Source organism: Brassica napus, chromosome C4 (assembly GCF_020379485.1).
Source record: "Brassica napus cultivar Da-Ae chromosome C4, Da-Ae, whole genome shotgun sequence".
NCBI classification, from domain to species: domain Eukaryota; kingdom Viridiplantae; phylum Streptophyta; class Magnoliopsida; order Brassicales; family Brassicaceae; genus Brassica; species Brassica napus.
In genome coordinates this window covers 48,373,196-48,393,085 of record NC_063447.1, presented here as the reverse complement: position 1 = coordinate 48,393,085, position 19,890 = coordinate 48,373,196, and the positions used below count along the sequence as shown (strand labels likewise).

The following is a 19,890-nucleotide window of genomic DNA, read 5'->3' as shown; positions in this document are numbered from 1 at the left end:
AACAATTGGAGTTTCCATATCATAACAAGGTTAGATGTCTTTCGCTGGAGTAAACATGGACTTATGACCAGATTTATTCATAAATAAGCTACGTTCTGTCTTCTTTTCTGTTTCCTACTCTCTTTTTTGTTGTTGAAAATTTCTGAAAGTCTTAACCGAGGAGGGTGATACTGGAAAGCTTGGCTTAATGTGAATCCCCTCTTTACTCCCCACTACTAGGACTTTTTGCAATGTTCGATTATTATCACAAGCAAAAAAATTAGAACTTTTGTCTGGGTAAACTCTAACCAAACTTTTAAAATATGTGGATGGGTTTAAATGTCTCTTATTAAAATAGAAACATACATTGGACCCAACTTTATTGGTAGGATTTAAAATTAAACACACTCCTCTATTATAAAGTAGTTATGGAAACAATATTTAAAGTAGTTATGGAAACAATATTAGACTAATATCTATGTTTTCAAATAACATAATAATTAATCTTGTGTTCAAACAATACACAAATTAGTTTTAATATTTTTTTTTATCAATTTTCTTTTAAATTATTTTATAAATCAAATAATTTATTAAAACATTCAAATAATATATGAAAAAACCAAAAATAAGTTCAACTTATTTTCTTGCACGTTTAGATATTACAAATAATTTCAATCAATATCAAATCAACTAAACTAATGGATTATTTATTTATGTTTTCATACAAAATTACATTCATTTAAATTTTAATTAATTTTCATATTAATTAAATACCATATATAAATAAAATGCAATAAATTGACATCATATAACTTTTACAACTAAAACTTTATCAAAATATATCATACAATTAATCAAATAAATTACACATATTTTATTAAATTCATACCAAAAATAGTTATAATAACCAAAAATTAAATTAAATAATATCTTATATATATTATTATCTGAAGATACATTAAAAATGACTATATTGTACAATAAATATAATAACAAAAATAGTTATGCAAATTCTCAAAATATATATTATCTCAAGATAAATGCTTAACCCTAATTATAAACAACAATTTTAAACTGATTATAATATGAACCAAATTATTAGCAAAATAAATTACACAAAACAGTTATAATAATGTTAACTAAGCCACATAAAATATATATTATGCAACTAAAATCTCTTTTATCAGTAAACAACATTCAATTAATTAAAAACATTCAATCAATTTTTAAAAATTTATTTAATCAATTTAAAATAAAGAGAAATTCCTTAAAATAGCCCTAAAAATATTTTGTCACAAATATAGCTTCCAATATTCAAAATGACCAAAATATTTCATTAAAGAAGTAAATATACACGTATACCCCTAAGTTAGTTAATCTAGACTCAATATTTAAAGTTAAGGGGTGAAGTTTTGGGAGATGTTTAAAAATTTTAAAAATTAAAAAATAAACATTAAAAATTTAAAATAAAAATAAAATATTTTCAAAAGGAATTTTCGAATTTTAAAAAGAAATTTTGAAGAAATTTTTTTTTGAAATTTTGTTTTCTGAAAAGTATTTTTTTTATAAAAATAAATAAATTTGAAAACGTATAACTCGACATTATAAAATTTTTTATTTATAAAACATATATAAAAATTAAATTAATATTTTAAACTATAAAACTTCCAAATTCATGTTGGTAATCGATATATTAAATTATGCTATTTTATTTTATTAATTATAGGGTGTAAATTATAGTCAAGTTAGGAAGTTTAGATTTGAAACTAAATATTTATTATATTTATTGGACAGAAAAAAAATCCACTGGCGTTGAAAGGATTATAAACAATCACAATCCATAAAACATCGATAAAATAACAATAGCTAATAAATATTATATATCCTCAACAATTTATATTTTAAAAACAGTGAGTCAAAAACAAAAATTAAAAAACATTATCTATATATTCTCTTAGATTATATCTATATTATGGTTATTATTTATAAAAACATTATTTATAAATTTTTAATGTTACTTAATGTTTTATCCTAATTTTTCATTATTCCATATGTTTTTAATATTTGAGGAATTTTCATGTTTACCGCTTTATTGATATCATCGTTCATGTGTACCACCACTATAGAGACATTTTCAAAAATATTTTTTTCAATAAGAGGCAAAAGACTCTTATACCCTTATTATATATATATATATATAATAAATAAATATTTAAATTGATAATAACTAATAAATAATAAATAAATAAAGAAATTTTTATTTTTATGTTTTCAAATTATATTTTTTCAAATTAGGATTTTTTATAAATTTTCTTTCTGAATTTTTTTCGATTTTTTTGTTTTTCAAAATTTCTTTTTGAAAACCAAACTTTAAAAAAAAAACTATTTTAATATTTTTTAAATATTTTTAAGTATTTAGTTATATATTTATTAGAATCTCAAATTTCACATTCCAAAAATCCTATCATATCTTACCCCTCAATTCTAAACACTAAGTCTAGATTAGTTAATCTTAGGGTTAGACTACTATATGAAAAATTGGTTAGTGTAAACATGAAAAGTAGCATTATGAATGTGATATTTTTGGCAATTTCCCTTAATATTTTGGTTAATTTTCCGTTTTTTGTTTATATAATATTTATTATTTTAATTTTAAATATATTATTTTGATAACGTTTGTAATTTTACGAATAAATAATTTAATGTTCTTCATATTCAAATATTTATTTATTTCAGGTTAGGAATATAATTGTTTAATAATTAAAATATATAAAATATTTAACATAAGTATACAATTTATATTTTACGGCATATTTTTAATGATACTTTACTTTTAATCTTAACTTTAATATGGTATAATATGTATCTAGATCAATATTCTTGGTAAGACAAACGTAATTACGATATTATCGGTATAATTTGTTTAATATCTATTGTCAATATATATTTATTAATTAAATCCTAAATGTCATGATAAGTATATATATTATAATATTTTTTTAAAAATAATAGTATATGTATATCGGCAGAATTAGTTAATATTTTTTTTAGTTATCTCAAATATATCAAAAAGTAATAATTAAAATAATAGTGTATGTATATCGGCAGAATTAGTTTGGACCGGTTCAAAATCTGACATAAATCGATAAAATAATAAAATAATAATATTTTAAAAAATTCTATGTAAATATATGATCCCATTAAAATTATAAATTAATAATTTATATGTATATATTTTTTATATAAGTAAGAACCTATTATGGTATTGTTTGTTTTATATTCACAATGGAATTATCTTTATATTTTCTTACCACTTTATATATTTTTAATGATATTTAGTAATATTATATATAAAACCACATTTAACTTCTGTGCAATATATACTATATATAGAAAATAATATAATAAAATTAATATAAATATCAAATTTCAAAAAATAATGATTAATGTCTATACACTAAAATTAAACATTTTTATTATCTTAGAATATATATATATATCTTAAAATAATAAATATAAATAAGGAAACTTTTATAAATTAATATCTATATAAATTAATAAAATTTCAAAATCTCAACATTTTAATTTATAGAGGTTCTAGTGTATATTTTACCCAAAAAAACATACTACCAATATATATATTTTTTCCAAATACCATTGAAAGGGAACTATAAACTCGACCAAGATCTCTTCTTCCCATGGCTCAACGTGACGTGACACTGGGCGTGTCCGTTCCCTTTCTCCTCAAACGTTAAAACGTTTTTATTTACTTTGTTTTAAAATACAAGGAAACAAATCAAATCGCTAATTCTGACTATAAACTTCGAATTCATCATCATCTTCTTCTTCTTTGGATCTCGCTCTTTCAATCGGTAAGCTTTCCCTCTCTCTTCTCTTGTTGTAAGATACCCAATTCGATCTCTTAACCTATTCCTCACCTTTTGAGATCGTGTTGTTTCGCCAAAAAATCTGGGTTTCGTGTTTCCGCAAGCTTAGAATCTATCAGATTCGATAGATTTTTCTCTGCTATGATTCCAAAGTTGGTGAATAGATATTATGTTGATTCAATTGATGTAAAGAGATGAGTTTTGTTTGTTTGATGAGGTTTTGTTCATTGTTGTAGAACAAGTCCTGGTGATTTTTGGTTCATAGAGTCTTAGTCCATTGTCTCGTTTAGTGGAGGATATGGTGCATGCAGAGTCAGTGAAACTTAGTTCCTTGAGCAATGGTCATGTTCCTCAGGAGAAACTAGGAGGAGACGTTTTGCAGAATAGTACTAATGTTCGTGTAACCGCTTCTACTAAGACGCTTAAGTTCAAGCGCCGCAAGGTTTTTGCTCATAGAGACTTCCCTCCTGGCTGTGGAACCCCTTCCATGAGGCTTAAGGCGAGAATCGCAGAGAATGTGAATGTTGTTGGTGCTGATGATCACCACCCTAGTGCTCCGTCTTCTGAAGCTAACATGAATGACCCTTGTAAAGAGGAAAAAAAGTCTGAACAGCATCCGCCTAACGACATGGAACTAGTGGTATTTGAATCTCATGTTGCTAAACAGGAACCGGAACCAAAGAAAGAGGAGTCTGGTGAATTGACGGTGTATACAAGTGATCGACATGTTGAGCCGGTGGCGGTTAAGCCGTTGAGGATCTGTTTGCCAGATGGAAATGATAAAACCGCGGTTAAGTCATCGTCATCGGAACCAAAACGAACTCATGGTGCAGTTAAAAGAAAGGCAACGAAAAGCGTTGCGTTTCATGAACCGTTGAAGGTTGCCAAAAAGATGAATATAGATTATGGTGAAGGGTCTAAAACGAAGAAGAATTTGTATTCGCGCGAGAGAGGAAGAAGTCCAGATAGAGGGGAGCTACATCGCCAGCCTCGGACATTACAAGTTGGGCTTCCTCCTTCGCGTCCCAGTGGCTCAAGCGGCGGTGGTGATAGCCGGACAAAAGTCAAGGAAACACTACGTCTTTTCTACGGAGCTTGTAGAAAGCTTTTACAAGAGGAAGAAGCAAAGCCTGTGAAGCAAAAGAGGTTCAGAGTAGACTGCGAGGCGGCCAAGATTCTCAGGGAGAAAGGGAAGTATCTCAACACCGGGAAACATATAATGGGAGCTGTCCCTGGGATTGAAGTAGGTGACGAGTTTCAGTACAGGATGGAGCTGAACATTCTCGGCATACATAAACCGAGTCAAGGAGGTATTGACTATATGAAGATCGGTGATGAAGTATTTGCAACGAGTATTGTAGCCTCCGGAGGGTACGATGACGAGCTTGACAACACTGATGTCTTGACCTACACGGGTCAAGGCGGAAACGTGATAAAGAACAAGAAAGGAAAGGAAGTACCGATGCCTGAAGACCAGAAGCTTGTAACTGGGAACCTCGCGTTAGCAAACAGCGTGAAGAAGAAGAACCCTGTGCGCGTCATAAGAGGGAACAAGAAGGCGGTTTTGGAATCATCAGGCGATAAGAAAGGTAGAAGCTACGTTTACGATGGGTTATACTTTGTGGAGACGTTTTGGCAAGAGACTGGTTCGCACGGGAAGCTTGTCTTCAAGTTTAAGCTTAGGCGCATGCCTGGACAACCCGAGCTCGCGTGGAAAGTGGTGAAGAACACAAAGAAGGCAGAGGAGCGCGTGGGTCTGTGCAGGATCGACATCTCGGAAGGGCATGAGAGGCTTCCCATCTGCGCTGTGAACGAGATCGACGACGAGGAGCCTCCTTCTTTCATCTACACGGTTAAGATGATTTACCCTGACTGGTGCAGACCGATACCTCCGAAGGGATGCCGCTGCACCAGACGCTGTGCAGAAGCGAAGGACTGCGCTTGCGTGGCGAAGAACGGAGGAGAGATACCGTATAACTACGATGGAGCTATAGTCAGTGCGAAGAATCTGATCTACGAGTGTGGCCCGCTCTGTAAATGCCCTGCTTCTTGCTACCTAAGAGTCACGCAGAGAGGGATCAAGTTCCCGCTCGAGATCTTCAAAACCGAGTCGAGAGGATGGGGAGTGAGATCTCTCAGCTCGATCCCTTCAGGTAGCTTCATATGCGAGTACGTAGGTGAGCTTTTAGAGGATAAAGAAGCGGAGAGAAGAACAGGGAACGACGAGTATCTCTTTGACATTGGAAACAGATACGACAACTCTTTAGCTGAAGGGATGTCGAAGCTAATGCCTGAGACGCAGCCGGCCATGGGAGGAGATGATGATGAGATGAGCGGCTTCACCATTGATGCAGCGAAGAAAGGTAACATAGGGAGGTTCATAAACCACAGCTGCTCGCCGAACCTGTACGCGCAGAACGTGTTGTATGATCATGAAGACACGAGGATCCCTCACGTGATGTTCTTCGCAATGGACAATGTACCTCCGCTTCAAGAACTCACGTACCACTACAATTACATGATCGATCAGGTACGTGACTCTAATGGTAATATCAAGAAGAAAATATGCTACTGTGGTTCTTCTGATTGTACCGGTAGGCTTTACTAATCGAACTTGTGTCCCTGTTTATGTCGGATTCTTCTTGTTTTATGTTTAGCTGAAGCGACAGTATATGTTACAGTTAGTGTTTTTATTCAGATCATTGTTGTTTAATGTTTTACTGAATCAACATTTTATGTTACATTGACTTGAAATGTTCGAATTTAGATGAAACTAAGTCCCTCTTTTTGGTATCAAAGAAACTGGCCAGCTGTAGGTAGGCATGGGCATTTTATCTTGTCTGGACACCCAAACCGAAACCAACCCGGAAAAATATAGGTTTGGTTCGGATCCGGTTTGTGCTTAAGATTGCGGTTCTTAGTTTGGGTCTGGATCCTACCCGAGACCTGATCAGGTACCTGAAATACTTGAAATATTTTGTACATGTTAGGTATATTTGCATTTTTATTATGGATATTTTTTAAGTTTTGGGATGTTGGTAAAATTTCAAATTTTTAGAAATATATTTTGGCTATTCGGATAAAATTTTGGATATTTTTTGGTCTTTGGTTCGGGTTTCAAGTAAAATTTCACGTGTTGTGGGGGTATTTGAATATTTAAAGGGTCTTTTTGGGGTTTTATGTATTCTTTTTGTGTCTTCGGTCCATTCTGATACCTGAGGTCCATTCTGGATATTTCAAATATTTTCTGGTTTTAAATAACATGAACCGATCCGAATTCGTTACGTACTTGAAAAGTAGTTTACACATGTTTTAGTTATGGACCCAAAACCGTCTCAGATTCGAAAGAACCAACCCGAATCCAAACTTAATAATTTTAAGCACCTTGTTGAATTTCAATGCCATGACCCGAAAGATCCAGATTTGGTAGGAACTGACCCAAAGACCTGTGTTGCGGTCTTGAAATCTATGGTTCAACCAGAGTCTCGCCAAACTTTCCAAACTGGCCATATAGGAAATTCCAGAGACAGAGGTTCAATCCAAGGGCGAATATCTCAACAACCAGAAAGTTTATTTCCATGAAACCAACTTTAAAACTTTAACTCATCAATTCATTATTGAGGCGTGGAATTACCGGAAAAACTCCATAGATCTAGAAGTTATGGGTTTTACAAACTCGAGGTTTTCCAGTCCGTCAATTTGCAAGTAAAAGAATCTAGAAGTGGATTCAAACCCAATGAAAGAGAGGTTTAAACCAGAGCCAATCATAGAATTCAAGATGGATTTATCAGCTTTCCAGAAAGCCCAATATAAAAAGAAATGACCACGAAAATATGGAGTTATGAGCAATTTTCCAAAACCGGCCAAACCAAACAGATTGTGGAATCTTTCGGTTCAATCATTTACCAGCCAAGAAATTCCGACCATAAGACTTTATGATCAAACCAAGACTACTAGAAAACAAATCCAACCAATCAGGAGTTCATGCCATCATCTTACCATGCACCAGAGACTAGGATCAGGAGGATCCTTGTCAACATCAACTTGCCTTATTTGGAAATTCTTGGAACTTGGAATAGAACTCCAACAGCTCTTTTCCTTTCAGTTGGGGCATGACATCAGCACCTTCTAGACCGTAAAGAAGATTCCCATGAAGCTCATTTGCCCCCTCAACCCGTCCAAATACAAAAAGAACACCATCTACATTCATTTGGCCAAGATTCTCATCATTAAGCCTCCAACAGCTTGTTCTCATGGAGTCATCAAAGCCTTCTCATCCAAGACTTTTATTTCAATTTTATTTGTTTCCTTCAGTCATTTTTAGACTGTTAGAAAGTCCTAAAGTCGAGCCTATGTAAACTCAATTTGTTTCTCTTTGTAAAGTACCCTTGAACTTTTATGAATGAATTTTCTTAGTTTTCTCCAGAACTATTGTCTCAAAGTTTTTAGAATGTGTGTGAATCAGCTCCAGAGCACCTTGACTTATCAAGGCTCCTTTCCATAGTCTTGTGGCGTCATCAATCCACCATCACTTCCATCCATTCGTTTTCCTTCCTTGAGAGTGATACACATCCAACAAACAAAGCACCACTTCGATCCACTTCGATCATCTTCTGATCAGACTGAGAGTGACACATGTTTAAAGGTCGGATTCCATTCATATCGCCAATCGAGATCGATCTGTTTTGAGCTTCTTAGACCTGAATGGCACAAGCCTTGCTGTAGATGTTGGGGTATCCATTCAAATTTGGTTTAGATATTTTGAGTGTAAACACTTTTCACCCATTTGGATATGTTTCGGGTTTGGATATCCATTTGGGCTCTGTTTTTTTTTAGGGAAATTTTCTGAGTCATTCGAATTAGTGTTTTAAAAATTGGAGTAAACTACATTTGAAACATCTTCAACTCATTACTGTTTTTATCTTTATAATAATATTTATCTTGATTTTGGACTAAGGAAGCTTTCTTATTAAAGAAGTGAGATTTTTGTGTTACCCATAAACCATATTGCAGCAACTAAGAACAGAACCGATGTAAGAATCAACGCTGTTTTTCTCCAACTGTCGATATGATCCTGCGTATAACAACAATGTAACATTTTGGTTTGCTTTCTTCCAGGATTGGAGATGAGAAGGAAGAAGGGTTGTTTACTACCTGAACCACACCGAAAAGAGGCGAAGATGGAACATTGCCAAATATGTGAATTGCTACAGTGGAGATAGCCATTGATAATGGTCTTAAACTTGGTTCCACGCAATGCAAACACACATAATTCACAGAAGCCTGAAGAAGAAAGAAAGACAAAGCTCTTCTTGATGAGTGATAGGAAGAGTATATTGTTTCAAAGATCACATATCAGCAGGAGAAACTAAAGGATGAAGGTGAGAGTTGAGGAGTTAGAGGTGCAGGCCCAACAACAGTGCCCATGACAAATACTCCGACACCACCTAGACCTGTAGATGGTGTTGCTGGAAATGGAGAATTTTGATGATGACAGGACGTTTGATCCATCCGCCGAGGTCAGTACTAACCACAAAAAAATCATTGGTGCGCTATGTTTTTCTAACTAAGACTAAAAAAGTCCATGTTATATTATTTCTTCTTCTGGTCAAAACCAGGGACTGAACACTTGAACAGCATTCCAGAAGCAGTTTGTGGTCCAAGAAAGCTTAGAATGGAAGAAGATGTGGCTGTAAACTTTGAGTGAAGACAACTTAACATGCAATGAAAGCATTGAAGCATCTGTCTCTTTGAAATCAGTTTTCTCTCTGCTTCCTGGAAAGTTACTTTGAATTTTCCGGGAATAAATAATTTCAATCTCTGAGTGTTTCACTTGATTGTAATTCAAAAAAAAAAAAAAAAAAAGACATGTTCATCTTTGTGCACTACTTGGCTTTGTCTTTTGTCTGTTGTGGTCACTCTGTTTTGCTTGGCTCAAGTCTAAAACAACTGTTGTAAAATATCAGCTGATGATTACCATGGTCTGCTTGCATATGCTTTTGTCATGGTTTTTCAAGCTCCATTTATTTTCTTCTAAATCCTTATATATACCTATTATTATATGTAACCGTGGTTGTTTATCGTAAATGAGCCTGGAAAAGCTTATAACATTAGAAGACTAGAAGCTTGATACATGCAGATTTCTCGATCTGGCAATGAGTTCTGTTTGTGGTGGTCTGGTCACTCTGTTTTGTCTGGCTCAAGGTCGGAACAACTGTTACAAATAATATATCTTTTGGTAGTTACCATTTTCAGCAAATAAATATTCTCATAATATCCCGTTATTACCTCCAAATAAATGGGATTTCTGAGCTATATATATCTAAGCTTCTCTGCAGTTTTGCGCCTTACAAAATAATTTACCCTAGGGTACTAGTGCACGATGGTGAGGAGAGATCGCAGCTGCAGAGGTGGTGGTCTTGGCGGAGGAATTACTGATAGAGTTTTGAGTCGAGCTATGGATTCGTGCGGGAAGGATTTATCCACGGCGGAGGAAATCGTCGACGACCTCCGTTCCAGGTACGGTACTTATGCGAGGCGGACTCGTCAAGTACTTCTCCTCAGCGTCAGACGTGTCCTTAATGCCCGAAAAAACAACAACAAGCTTGCGAAAGACGACAACAACGGCGATGATGGTGGTAAGATGAAGAAACAGAAATGTGTTGATGAGAAAGAAGAAGAGAAGTTGCAGCTAGCTGAACAAACATCACATCTCAAGAAGAGAAAAACCAAGGAGAAGTCAGTTTCTTCTTCTTCTTCCTCGTCTGATATCTCGACTTGGGAGGACGAGAAGCCGAGCCCAAGGTTTGATTTGATGAATAATAGCCCCTCCGCCAAGAAACCAATTGTTGTGGAGAAGAATGTCGAAGTTGAGACTGTTTCCAGAAGCAAGATGACTACAATGGGTAGGGTTTGTTTGACGACTGATCTGTGGAAAGCAATAACCATTGAAAGTTATCTTTGTCTTGTTGATCACTACATTGATGCTAACTAGAACCTTAAATCTAAGATTATATCGTTTTGCGCTTTCCCTCCACCCCATTCTGGTCCCGCAAAAACTGATTGAGTTGATTAAAGCATGGGGTTTAGATAGGAAGGTCTTCACAATAACTGTAGATAATGCTTCCTCTAATGACAACGTGCAAGGAGTTCTAAAGAAGTAACTTAGAAAGCATTTAGTTTGCAGCAGAGAGTTCTTCACATAAGATGTGTTGCACATATTCTAAACCTTATTGTCCAAGATGGATTAGCTGTGATAAGTGAGGCCTTGGAGAAAATCAGAGACATCGTTAAATTTGTCAAAGTTACAAATTCTAGAGAGCTGTTGTTTCAAGGCTGCATGGAGACTGTTGGGATTGTTAAGAAAGAGGGTTTAGTTTTGGATGTTATTATGCGGTGGAACTCAACCTTTCTGATGTTGTCTTGGGCTCTTTACTTCAAAGAGGCGTTTAGGAATCTTGCGGAAATTAAGACAAGTTACCAGAGTTTACCTACAGAGTTATAATGGTTAATAGCTGAGCTGATTTGTGGTTTGTTAGAGCCGCTTGATCTGATGACAAAGCTTATTTTCGACTCTTCTTGCCCTATAGTGAATCTGTACTTATAGAGGTATGAAAAATTCAAATTTGGTTAGGAACAAACGAGTTCTATGAACAGGAAGTGATTAGTGAAATGGTGGCTTCCATGAGGTTGAAGTTCGATAAGTACTATGAAAAGTACAGTGATATTCTAGCCATTGCAGCATTATTTGATCTTAGGTTAAAGTTTAAGGTTTTGGAGTAATGCTGCCACAGTCTAGATCCAACAAGTTGTAAATTCAAAATGGATCACATACGCAAAAAATGATGAAGCTGTATGGAGTTTACAAGAAGAAGAATACTAGTTTACAGAGTTCACAAAAAGCCAAATCATATAATCTACCACCTGGTTACGGTGTAAGTTATTTTAAATCAATGCTTTGGATGTGTATTTTTTAATCAATCAACTAATAATTTCTTTCTGTGCAGGGCTTCTATGTGTTCCTCTCTCAACAAGTAGGAACAGAAAAATCTGCTTTGGATGTGTATTTAAGTGAACCGGTGCTGGATATGGTAGCATTTAAAAGCTTAAATGTCATCAAGTATTAGAATGACAATTCAAGCCGGTTTAAAGAGCTATCTCGAATGGCCTGCGATGTCATATGCATCCCAATAACAACAGTGTCGCATGAGTCATCTTTTAGTGTGGGAAGTCCGGTTCTTAGCAAGTACAAGAGACTCTTTCTTCCATCAAATGTTCAAGTTTTGATATGTGCTAGAAACTGCCTTTGTGGTTTAGAACTGATTGGTGAATTTATTGAATTTATAATCGAGTTTTTGATATGTGAAACTATTGAGTAACTTCTCTTGTTTTGTAGGTGGATGCGATTTGGATGAAGAAGATAAGGAAAATGGCTTAGATGAGGAAGCAGAAGAAAGTGGAAGGAAGAAAATCTGACTCAATTAAAGGTATAATCACTTAGAATTTATGCTTGTGTCACTTCTTGTTTTATATGGACGAAGAAGAAACTAATGATTGGTTTAATATCATTAAGAGAAACTGAATGATGGGTTTAGTATCTTTAAGAAAAACGGCCGTGTTATGTGATTTAATGTCATATAAACACGTTCTTCATATCTTATTCTCTATAATCTTATTGTCTGTGATTTGAATCATTTTGAAGTTCTACTTGGGTTTCTGTTAAGTGTTTCCATACCCTATTTTGATAGGAGAGGTCCCAGAAAATAAGCATATCAAGTGTGCAGTTTAATTTGTTATGTATGCTATTATTACTCTACTGTTTGTAACATCAATCTCTATTGTTTAAGACTCTTTTCTGCGGTTGGTTTCTGTTAAACTGCAACTTTTTAACATTATTGGTCTCTTGTTTCATTTTGATAGGAGAAGATGAAAAAGATGAGGAAGGACTAAAGAGTAAATGAATAATCCATTTGGGTTTAGTACAATTTGGACTCGGTGCGATTTGGACTTTAGCAAATAATATCCAATTGACAGCCTAATTGACATCTATATACAGAAGGCTTAAAAACTAATTCTTTTAATTTTGAAATCTTGAACACAGTTTTTTTTTTTGTTCAACATCTTGAACACAGTTAAAAGTAGTGAAATCACTTTTTGAAAACGTGTAAAACTAAATCGCGTTTTGAGAAGTGTACTCGTTCATCACCATTCACCAGTGTTATGTAACTGTATAACAACGCACGAACTAAAGTATTTATGAATTCATCACCATAATCGATTGTTCTTGCCTGCTTCTCGGGTTCTCACTTTCAGCTTCTTCGTTAAAGCGATCTACAATGTTTATGAACATCCCTGGCAAAAGAAACAGGCTCTTAATTTTGGATTAAGAAAGCTTTCTCGAGTTAAAGAATTGAGATATGTGTGTTTACCTATAAACCATATTGCAGCAGCTAAGAACAGAACCGATGTAAGAATCAGCGCTGTTTTTCTCCAACTGTCGATATGATCCTGCATATACAACAACAATGTAACATTTTGGTTTGCTCTCTTCCAGGACTGGAGATGAAAAGAAGGGTGTTGTTTACTACCTGAACAATACCGACAAGTGGCGAAGATGGAACATCGCCAAATATGTGAATTGCCACAGTGGAGATAGCCATTGATAGTGGTCTTAAACTTGGTTCCACACAATGCAAACACACATAATTCACAGGAGCCTGAAAGACAAAAAAAAGGTAATCTTTTGATGAGTGATATACATTACAAACCACAATGCTAAAAGTTCAAAACTTTTTCTTTACCTGTGTAGCAAACACAAGAAGCTCTCCTATGGCGAAAAGAGCTACGAAACCGTATAAACTCTTCAAGGTGAATGCAGTAAAGCAACATGTCGCCCCGATAAATGTTGCTCCGGATAAGAGCTTGAAAGCATTTGGAATTGTAGAAGTGACATGATCTAGTATTAAGCCACCTGATAATGTTCCAACGATCCCACAAATGATAGTTACTGCCCCAAAGATCATATCAGCGTTTTTCTGTCAACACAGAACAAAGTTTGAGAATCTTTCATGAAGTCTCTCTCCAAAGATGAAAGATTGACAGAATAATAAGTGTTTTACCATTTTATAAATGTTATAACCGGCCTTTGGTCCCCAATATGAATATGCACCAATAACAAAATTGTATGCTACATAACCTGTTGAAGGCAAAGTGTGGCTCAATCAAAGAAGGGTCGGAAGAAATGGTGAGAGTGGAGGAAAACAACTACCTAAGACATTAACAACAAAGACCCTTTCTTTGCATAGGACTTTCATGTCTCTCGCAAATTGAGTTATTGATTTCCAAACTGTGTTAGCGTAACTTGACCTGCCAATCTCAATAGAGACCTCAACTTCATCATGCTTAATCTCATTACCAGCTTGAAGATGGTTGTTGTTTTTCGATACCTCTGCACCTGCAAAAGGCAAAAGTCTCACTGCACAGTTGTATAAAACAGAGCATATTAAACATTAACATTAGAAGAGATAGAAGACTTTACCTAGTGATGAAGCCATTACTTCAACTGAATCAGTAGAAGGGAACCCTGTTATTTTCTCTCTCTGTGTCAGATCATATAATCTCACACAGGTCATGCAGAATAACAGAAGAAAGATAATGTTTTCTAACCTTTTAACTGCAAAGGTTTTATCAAGAAACCAAGAACAGCGAATGGAGCCATTAAAACCGCTTCTCCCCAAAATGCATAGCGCCAGCTAAAATGTTTTCCGACCTAAATAAGCAACAAGAAGAAGTCAAGGAAAGCTTATTAGAAGCTAAAATGGTTTGTGACATCAAAGAGTACATACGTATCCGCCATAGACATAACCAAGAGCAACACCACTTGGTATACACATGTAAAACAGTCCAAGCCATGCAGCTTTCTGAAGAAACCATTTAGAAGTCAGAAATGGTGCATATGAAGTGCAAAACAAAAAAGAGAAAACAGAAACCTGTTTATGAGGAGCATTATCATCTATAAATGGAGCTGCAAGACTAATGAAAGAAGCTTCACCTACACCAACAAACCTACAAATATAATCAACTCAATTTCTGTAGATTTAGGAGCCGCCAAAAAAAACTCAATTTCTTAATCAATCATAAACACACAAAAAAAAAAACTGACTTACATGCGACATAAGACGATAAACCAAAAGGCAAAGGAACTGCCACAGCCGACAACTGCAACAGTCCAAACAGTTAAACCTACTCCAATAAGTCTAAATGGATTGAAGCTGTACTAGAAACAAATAAACCACTTCAATAAGCTTAATCTTGCTTAGGCATTAAAAGAGGGAGAGAAACAGAAATGAAAAGCTTTTCTAACCTCTTTGCCAATGAAGCAAAGACTGGGGATGCAATAAGAAGCCCAACCATGAAGGAAGATGACAATACACCATCTTCAAAATTACTTAGGTTATAATGTCCCCTAAGAGAAGCAATGTTTACATCAGGACAAAGTAGTAAAATCTTATTACCATATGACATGAATAAAATACAAAACATTGAATAGGTCTTACTGAATTCCAGTTGCAGGAATGCATTTGCCCTTATCATTACAACTCTTGGTACTTCCATTAACACCATTGCTTGCTATCGCACCTCGATCCATGTAGTTTAATAAGTTAATGATGCAAAAGATCACTAGTAACCTGGAAAGTTCAATTTGGAGTACATAAACGATCCAGCAAGCTACAAGAATCTGTTTGAATTGAAAGTCCAACCTATTAATAGAAACTAAACAAAAATAGTAACTTTTTAACGCAAAAGAGGGCTCAAATCATGGTAAGAGCGTTGTTTTCTTCAGACAGAGAGCGCTCAAAACTAAAGAGCAAGTAAAGAATGAAAATACCAAACGGGAGAGAGAAAGGATGATTCCACGATTTCTAAGCTTCGAATAGTCTCTAGCTCTGCAGGAGGAGTCGTAGAAGAAGGAGAACAACATCTCGACGGCTCTGCCGCTGGAGGAAGACAATCATCTTCTTTGGTCACCATCTGATTCCTCAAACAAAGATTTTTGAGAGAAACTATGATAAAGAATCTCCAAAAATCATGTTATTGGGACTCGTAAGAAGGTGAAAATGTATCATCTAAACTAAAGCAACTCCACGTGAATAAAGATAATATTCTTTTTCTCTTTATCATTCTCTGGTTTTGCACAAAGAAGAATCAACATTTCACCAACTTGGAAGGGTTACCGACAAATATATTATTATCTAATTGTACAATTTCAAGAACAAAAAATTCTTAATTTGAAAAACAAAAAAAAAGTTAAAACTCTTTTGCCTCAAGCGGCCAAAGAGATTTGAATGAGAGAAGCACTAACATTAAACTTAAAGTCATATATAAAAAAGAAGACAAAGATGAAAGGTTTCTGCTAACTTTCAACGTCTCAGCTTCCTCAGCTTCCTCAGCTTCCTCCGTCTCTCCCGCTCTTCTTCTTCTGCGATCAACCGCGCTTCCTTCTCATCTTCCTCCCTTGCGATTCTCGCACTGCATTGCGCAAATATAACACAGACCGTTTTAGGAATATATATAAGAAAGAAATGAATGAAACTCATGATCAAGATTTTGATGTTTACCTTCTTCTCTCTTCTTTCATGATATCGTCAAAGCCCGCTTCCATGTCTCGGTCATCATAGTCACGCCCCGCATAACGATCGGTACTGAGAGATTGAAACAACACAAAACTCATAAGTGCCAGAAGAATAACTTTTAAAATGGACTTGAGAGTAGGAGAACAGTTAGAAGCAGTACTTGAACATTTGTCTAATCATGCTCAATGCCTTAGCATCCTCTGACATTACTGCAGGCTTCTTCTTCTTCAGTGGCCTCCGGTCATCTAAATCACGTTGTGGAGGTCTCTTGGGCGCCGGTTTACTCATCTTCTGTACAAGTTAGTTCACAAATTAGAGCCTTTGCTAGCTTTTTGTTCTTGGCTAAAAGGAGATAAGAGAAAAAATCATGATACCTGGTGTTTTGAAGTAGGCGCTGATTGTTTTGGGATCATACGGGATGTGCTAGGGTCACGAGAAACCTTTCTCTGTTGTTCTGCAAGCCGTTGTTGCCTGGGATCAGATGACATTGGTCTTGAGGACGGTCGCTGAGCACTTTGGAGAGAGCTCTTTCCCGCCGAGCTGGAGGGCTTTCTCTCCAATGCCGTCCTCGAAGGTAAAGGTTTAGACGTAGACACCGACCTAGCAGGACCAACTCCATGGCCGCTGCTGCTCATCTGCCTCCTATGATCCATTGGCACCTTGGCAGGAGCTGATCTCGAACTTGGCTGGCCATTTCGGTTAGCTGATTGGCCATTCATCGAGGAACCTTGTGGTCTTGTGGGTGCTTGGCGGTTTATTGAGGAACCAGGTCTTTGGCTGCCGGAGGGTGCAGCCCTTTGCTGCATTTGGCTACCAGAGGGAGTCGGTCTTGAATGCTGCAGTTGGCTGCTACCAGAGGAAGCTGGTCTCCCTGAGACAGGTCTCGACTGCATTTTGCTTCCCGAGGAAGCACCCGGTCTTGAATGATTCATTTGACTGCCTGAGGAAGATGGTCTTGAATGCCCATTTGCTGAAACAACGGGTCTCTTCTCCTCACGAGGAGGGGGACCGTGAGCAGCTCTACCATTGATACCTGATGACTGTTGTTTAGGCCTCGCTGACAATTGAGCAGATTGAGACTCTTCAACATCAGCAAAAAACCTGTATTAAGTTATCTCCATGAAAATGGTATGCTTTAAAACATCACTTATAACAAATAAAGTAGTAGCAGACACAACTTACCAGAGTTACGAAAGGAGCCGCTTCGAGACAGAGGTTCCCTCTTCGGAACAGGAAGCTCCGCATCATCGGATAACAAGAAGGAATAGTCTCTTGTATCCTTAAGAGTCTCAACTTTCCTTCTCACGGCACTCACAGGTTTAGGACGCTTCTCCTGGGAAACATTTCTAACGCCCGAACTGCTCGTTGGAGCAGGTCTTTTCTTCTGTACACCACAAACAATCCCATTAGCACAAAAACAACAACAAAAAATGTAAAGAGAAGAAGAAGACCAAGGCACAACATACAGGTTGGTTGGAGTTCTTTATCTCATTCTCTAGCAAGGATTTGCTTTCTTGTATAACCCTCGAGGATATTACAGGCCGTGAAGGTCCAAAGAAGGAACCAAAGCTGCAGGTGAAAAGAAAACGCAAATCAAATCAGAGTCCATGAGATGTTGTAATAACTTGTAAAAAGAAAAGGTGATTAATTGCTACCACGTACTCGTTGTAAGGGAGTTTTTTCCTTCTGTCTTGTGAAGATTGAGGAGGAACACTTCCTTTGCCCTGTTTTTTCCTGATAGACTCCTTAATCTTTTGGCGCAACTCAAGATACTCCAACTCTTCCTTTGGGGGCACTTCTTGTTGTTCCTCCTCATCGTCCTCATACTCATCCAATCCATTATCATCACTGTAATAGTCGTCATACCCAGCTTCCTCGTCAAGGTCCTGCAATTAAAAATAGTTGTTAAACAAATGTACCATCATGTAAAAGCAAATTAGAAGGGAAAAGATTATTACTTCTTCATAGCCATGCATCTTTGCTGGAAGATTTGCTACCAATCAACAAAACTCCTGTGAACAAAAACAAAAATCTGCTTAACATATAAAATTGGGCTTTCTGATAGAAAAAATAAATAAATGAGATTTTATGATAATGAAAAAAGATTAAACGAATCATGCCTTATGATGTTAAGAAAATGGATTCATCCCAAATCAAAAGATATCGAGATCAAAGCTAATAGATAAATAAAATTGGATAAGAAAACAATTTTCACGATGAATCCAAAGTTAAGAACCAAAATTCATCACAAAATCGACAGAAATAATCCAACTATAATCGATATACGGAAAACCCACAAAACTCGATTCCAGATCTAACAGATCTAAAGATGAATCCGAGGTTAATGACATGAATCGATACAAATCGAAAGAGATGGAGATCGGACTGATTGTCAAAAAAGAGAAAACCTTTAGATTCGATCTCAAATTTGTCGATACCAAATGAATCGAATTCAAAAATACATAAACCAATCACCAGATCTGATGAGAAAACGACGGATCTGATCGAAAATTACCTGGATCTGGTCTGGAATCGGCGAAAAACAGAGAAATCGATAAGATCTGACGAACCCGAATTGAGAGGAGGAGAAGAGAAAAAAACGAAAGAGAGCGTAAGATCTGCGAGAAGAGACGGAAGCTGCGAGAAGAGATATAGAAGAAGAGAGGAGACTCTCTGGTGGGATGGATGGGCTTTTTAGGTTTTCGGAGGGATAAAGAGGGAAACAACTGAAGTCGAAGGACCCAGAAACAAAAAAAGAGAGGAGGGGTGTTGCTAAAATGCGCCATCTCGCGCCTCTCATGCAATCTCAATCTCTTTCTCCCTCGCATATCTCCCCCTTAAATGGCCAAAAATATTATTTTAATTAGTTTTCTTTTTTTTTTTGGGTTAAAGTTCTCATCTTGAGCCTGGAGCTGTTCCTCCGTCGGCGACTCTCTGTCCACCAGTAATTTTAGATTTTTTGTAAAAAAGTTAAATAAATATTTGGAATTGAAATAAACGTTTTTTTAAATTAATTATTTTGGTTAGGAAAACATATATTTTTAATACATTTGCATGGCATTATAATCCATAATTGTTATTTAAAAATGTCTATTATTAAAATTTTAGTTATATACAGATGTTGAGGCTATCTTTTTTTTAGGACAGCTAAGATTCATTTGCTTTTGGAATTTCCAGTGTGTGGTATATTTCATAATTTATAAAATGTGTTTACAAAAAAAGGGTAAAAATAATAGTACATCGCCAGGTATCTCTATGCTATAATTTGCATTTGATTAGACCAATCCGACCTAAACAAGAAAAAATAATTGGAAGTTGAGTTCGCCCTAAGTGAAACTCTCCCTGGTTCAGTTCCCAACGTGCCGCCTCCATGGATCTCTGCAATTTCAGCA

The 19,890-nt window shown here is 35.8% G+C and overlaps 3 protein-coding genes across 10 annotated transcripts; 1 reads left to right on the top strand and 2 right to left on the bottom strand.

Moving 5' to 3' along the window:
• The first annotated feature begins 3,591 nt into the window (after positions 1 to 3,591).
• LOC106392112 (histone-lysine N-methyltransferase, H3 lysine-9 specific SUVH6-like) lies at positions 3,592 to 9,717 on the top strand. Of its 3 annotated transcripts, XR_007322825.1 has the most exons (4): positions 3,592 to 3,851; positions 4,103 to 6,396; positions 8,985 to 9,385; positions 9,485 to 9,717. XR_007322825.1 is itself a non-coding variant. In XM_013832887.3 (2 exons), the coding sequence occupies exon 2, from the start codon at positions 4,165 to 4,167 to the stop codon at positions 6,472 to 6,474; it is 2,310 nt and encodes a 769-aa protein (XP_013688341.2). In that variant the 5' UTR covers positions 3,592 to 3,851; positions 4,103 to 4,164; the 3' UTR covers positions 6,475 to 6,581. The 3 variants fall into 3 exon arrangements, 2 of the variants coding, with proteins under 2 accessions (XP_013688341.2, XP_048612284.1); XM_013832887.3 differs by lacking the exons at positions 8,985 to 9,385; positions 9,485 to 9,717 and having other exon boundaries at positions 4,103 to 6,581; XM_048756327.1 differs by lacking the exons at positions 8,985 to 9,385; positions 9,485 to 9,717 and having other exon boundaries at positions 3,650 to 3,851; positions 4,222 to 6,581.
• A 3,205-nt stretch (positions 9,718 to 12,922) lies between these two features.
• LOC106392113 (probable sphingolipid transporter spinster homolog 3) lies at positions 12,923 to 15,933 on the bottom strand. 5 transcript variants are annotated; one of them, XM_013832888.3, is made up of 14 exons: positions 15,754 to 15,933; positions 15,422 to 15,553; positions 15,229 to 15,330; positions 15,032 to 15,136; positions 14,855 to 14,930; positions 14,711 to 14,785; positions 14,532 to 14,634; positions 14,404 to 14,448; positions 14,134 to 14,319; positions 13,985 to 14,061; positions 13,667 to 13,900; positions 13,454 to 13,582; positions 13,295 to 13,373; positions 12,923 to 13,217 (listed from the first exon to the last, which is right to left on the bottom strand). In XM_013832888.3, exons 1-14 carry the CDS (start codon positions 15,894 to 15,896, stop codon positions 13,120 to 13,122), a joined length of 1,584 nt encoding a protein of 527 aa, XP_013688342.2. In that variant the 5' UTR covers positions 15,897 to 15,933; the 3' UTR covers positions 12,923 to 13,119. The 5 variants fall into 5 exon arrangements, with proteins under 5 accessions (XP_013688342.2, XP_048612285.1, XP_013688344.2 ...); XM_048756330.1 differs by having other exon boundaries at positions 13,187 to 13,217; positions 13,454 to 13,605; positions 13,656 to 13,900; XM_048756328.1 differs by having other exon boundaries at positions 14,711 to 14,930.
• A 153-nt stretch (positions 15,934 to 16,086) lies between these two features.
• LOC106392114 (protein spt2) lies at positions 16,087 to 19,302 on the bottom strand. 2 transcript variants are annotated; one of them, XM_013832892.3, is made up of 9 exons: positions 19,014 to 19,302; positions 18,457 to 18,510; positions 18,161 to 18,384; positions 17,965 to 18,067; positions 17,681 to 17,882; positions 16,873 to 17,579; positions 16,659 to 16,786; positions 16,484 to 16,567; positions 16,087 to 16,394 (listed from the first exon to the last, which is right to left on the bottom strand). In XM_013832892.3, exons 2-9 carry the CDS (start codon positions 18,472 to 18,474, stop codon positions 16,286 to 16,288), a joined length of 1,575 nt encoding a protein of 524 aa, XP_013688346.2. In that variant the 5' UTR covers positions 18,475 to 18,510; positions 19,014 to 19,302; the 3' UTR covers positions 16,087 to 16,285. The 2 variants fall into 2 exon arrangements, with proteins under 2 accessions (XP_013688346.2, XP_013688345.2); XM_013832891.3 differs by having other exon boundaries at positions 16,659 to 16,789; positions 19,014 to 19,301.
• Between the last annotated feature and the right edge of the window lie 588 nt (positions 19,303 to 19,890).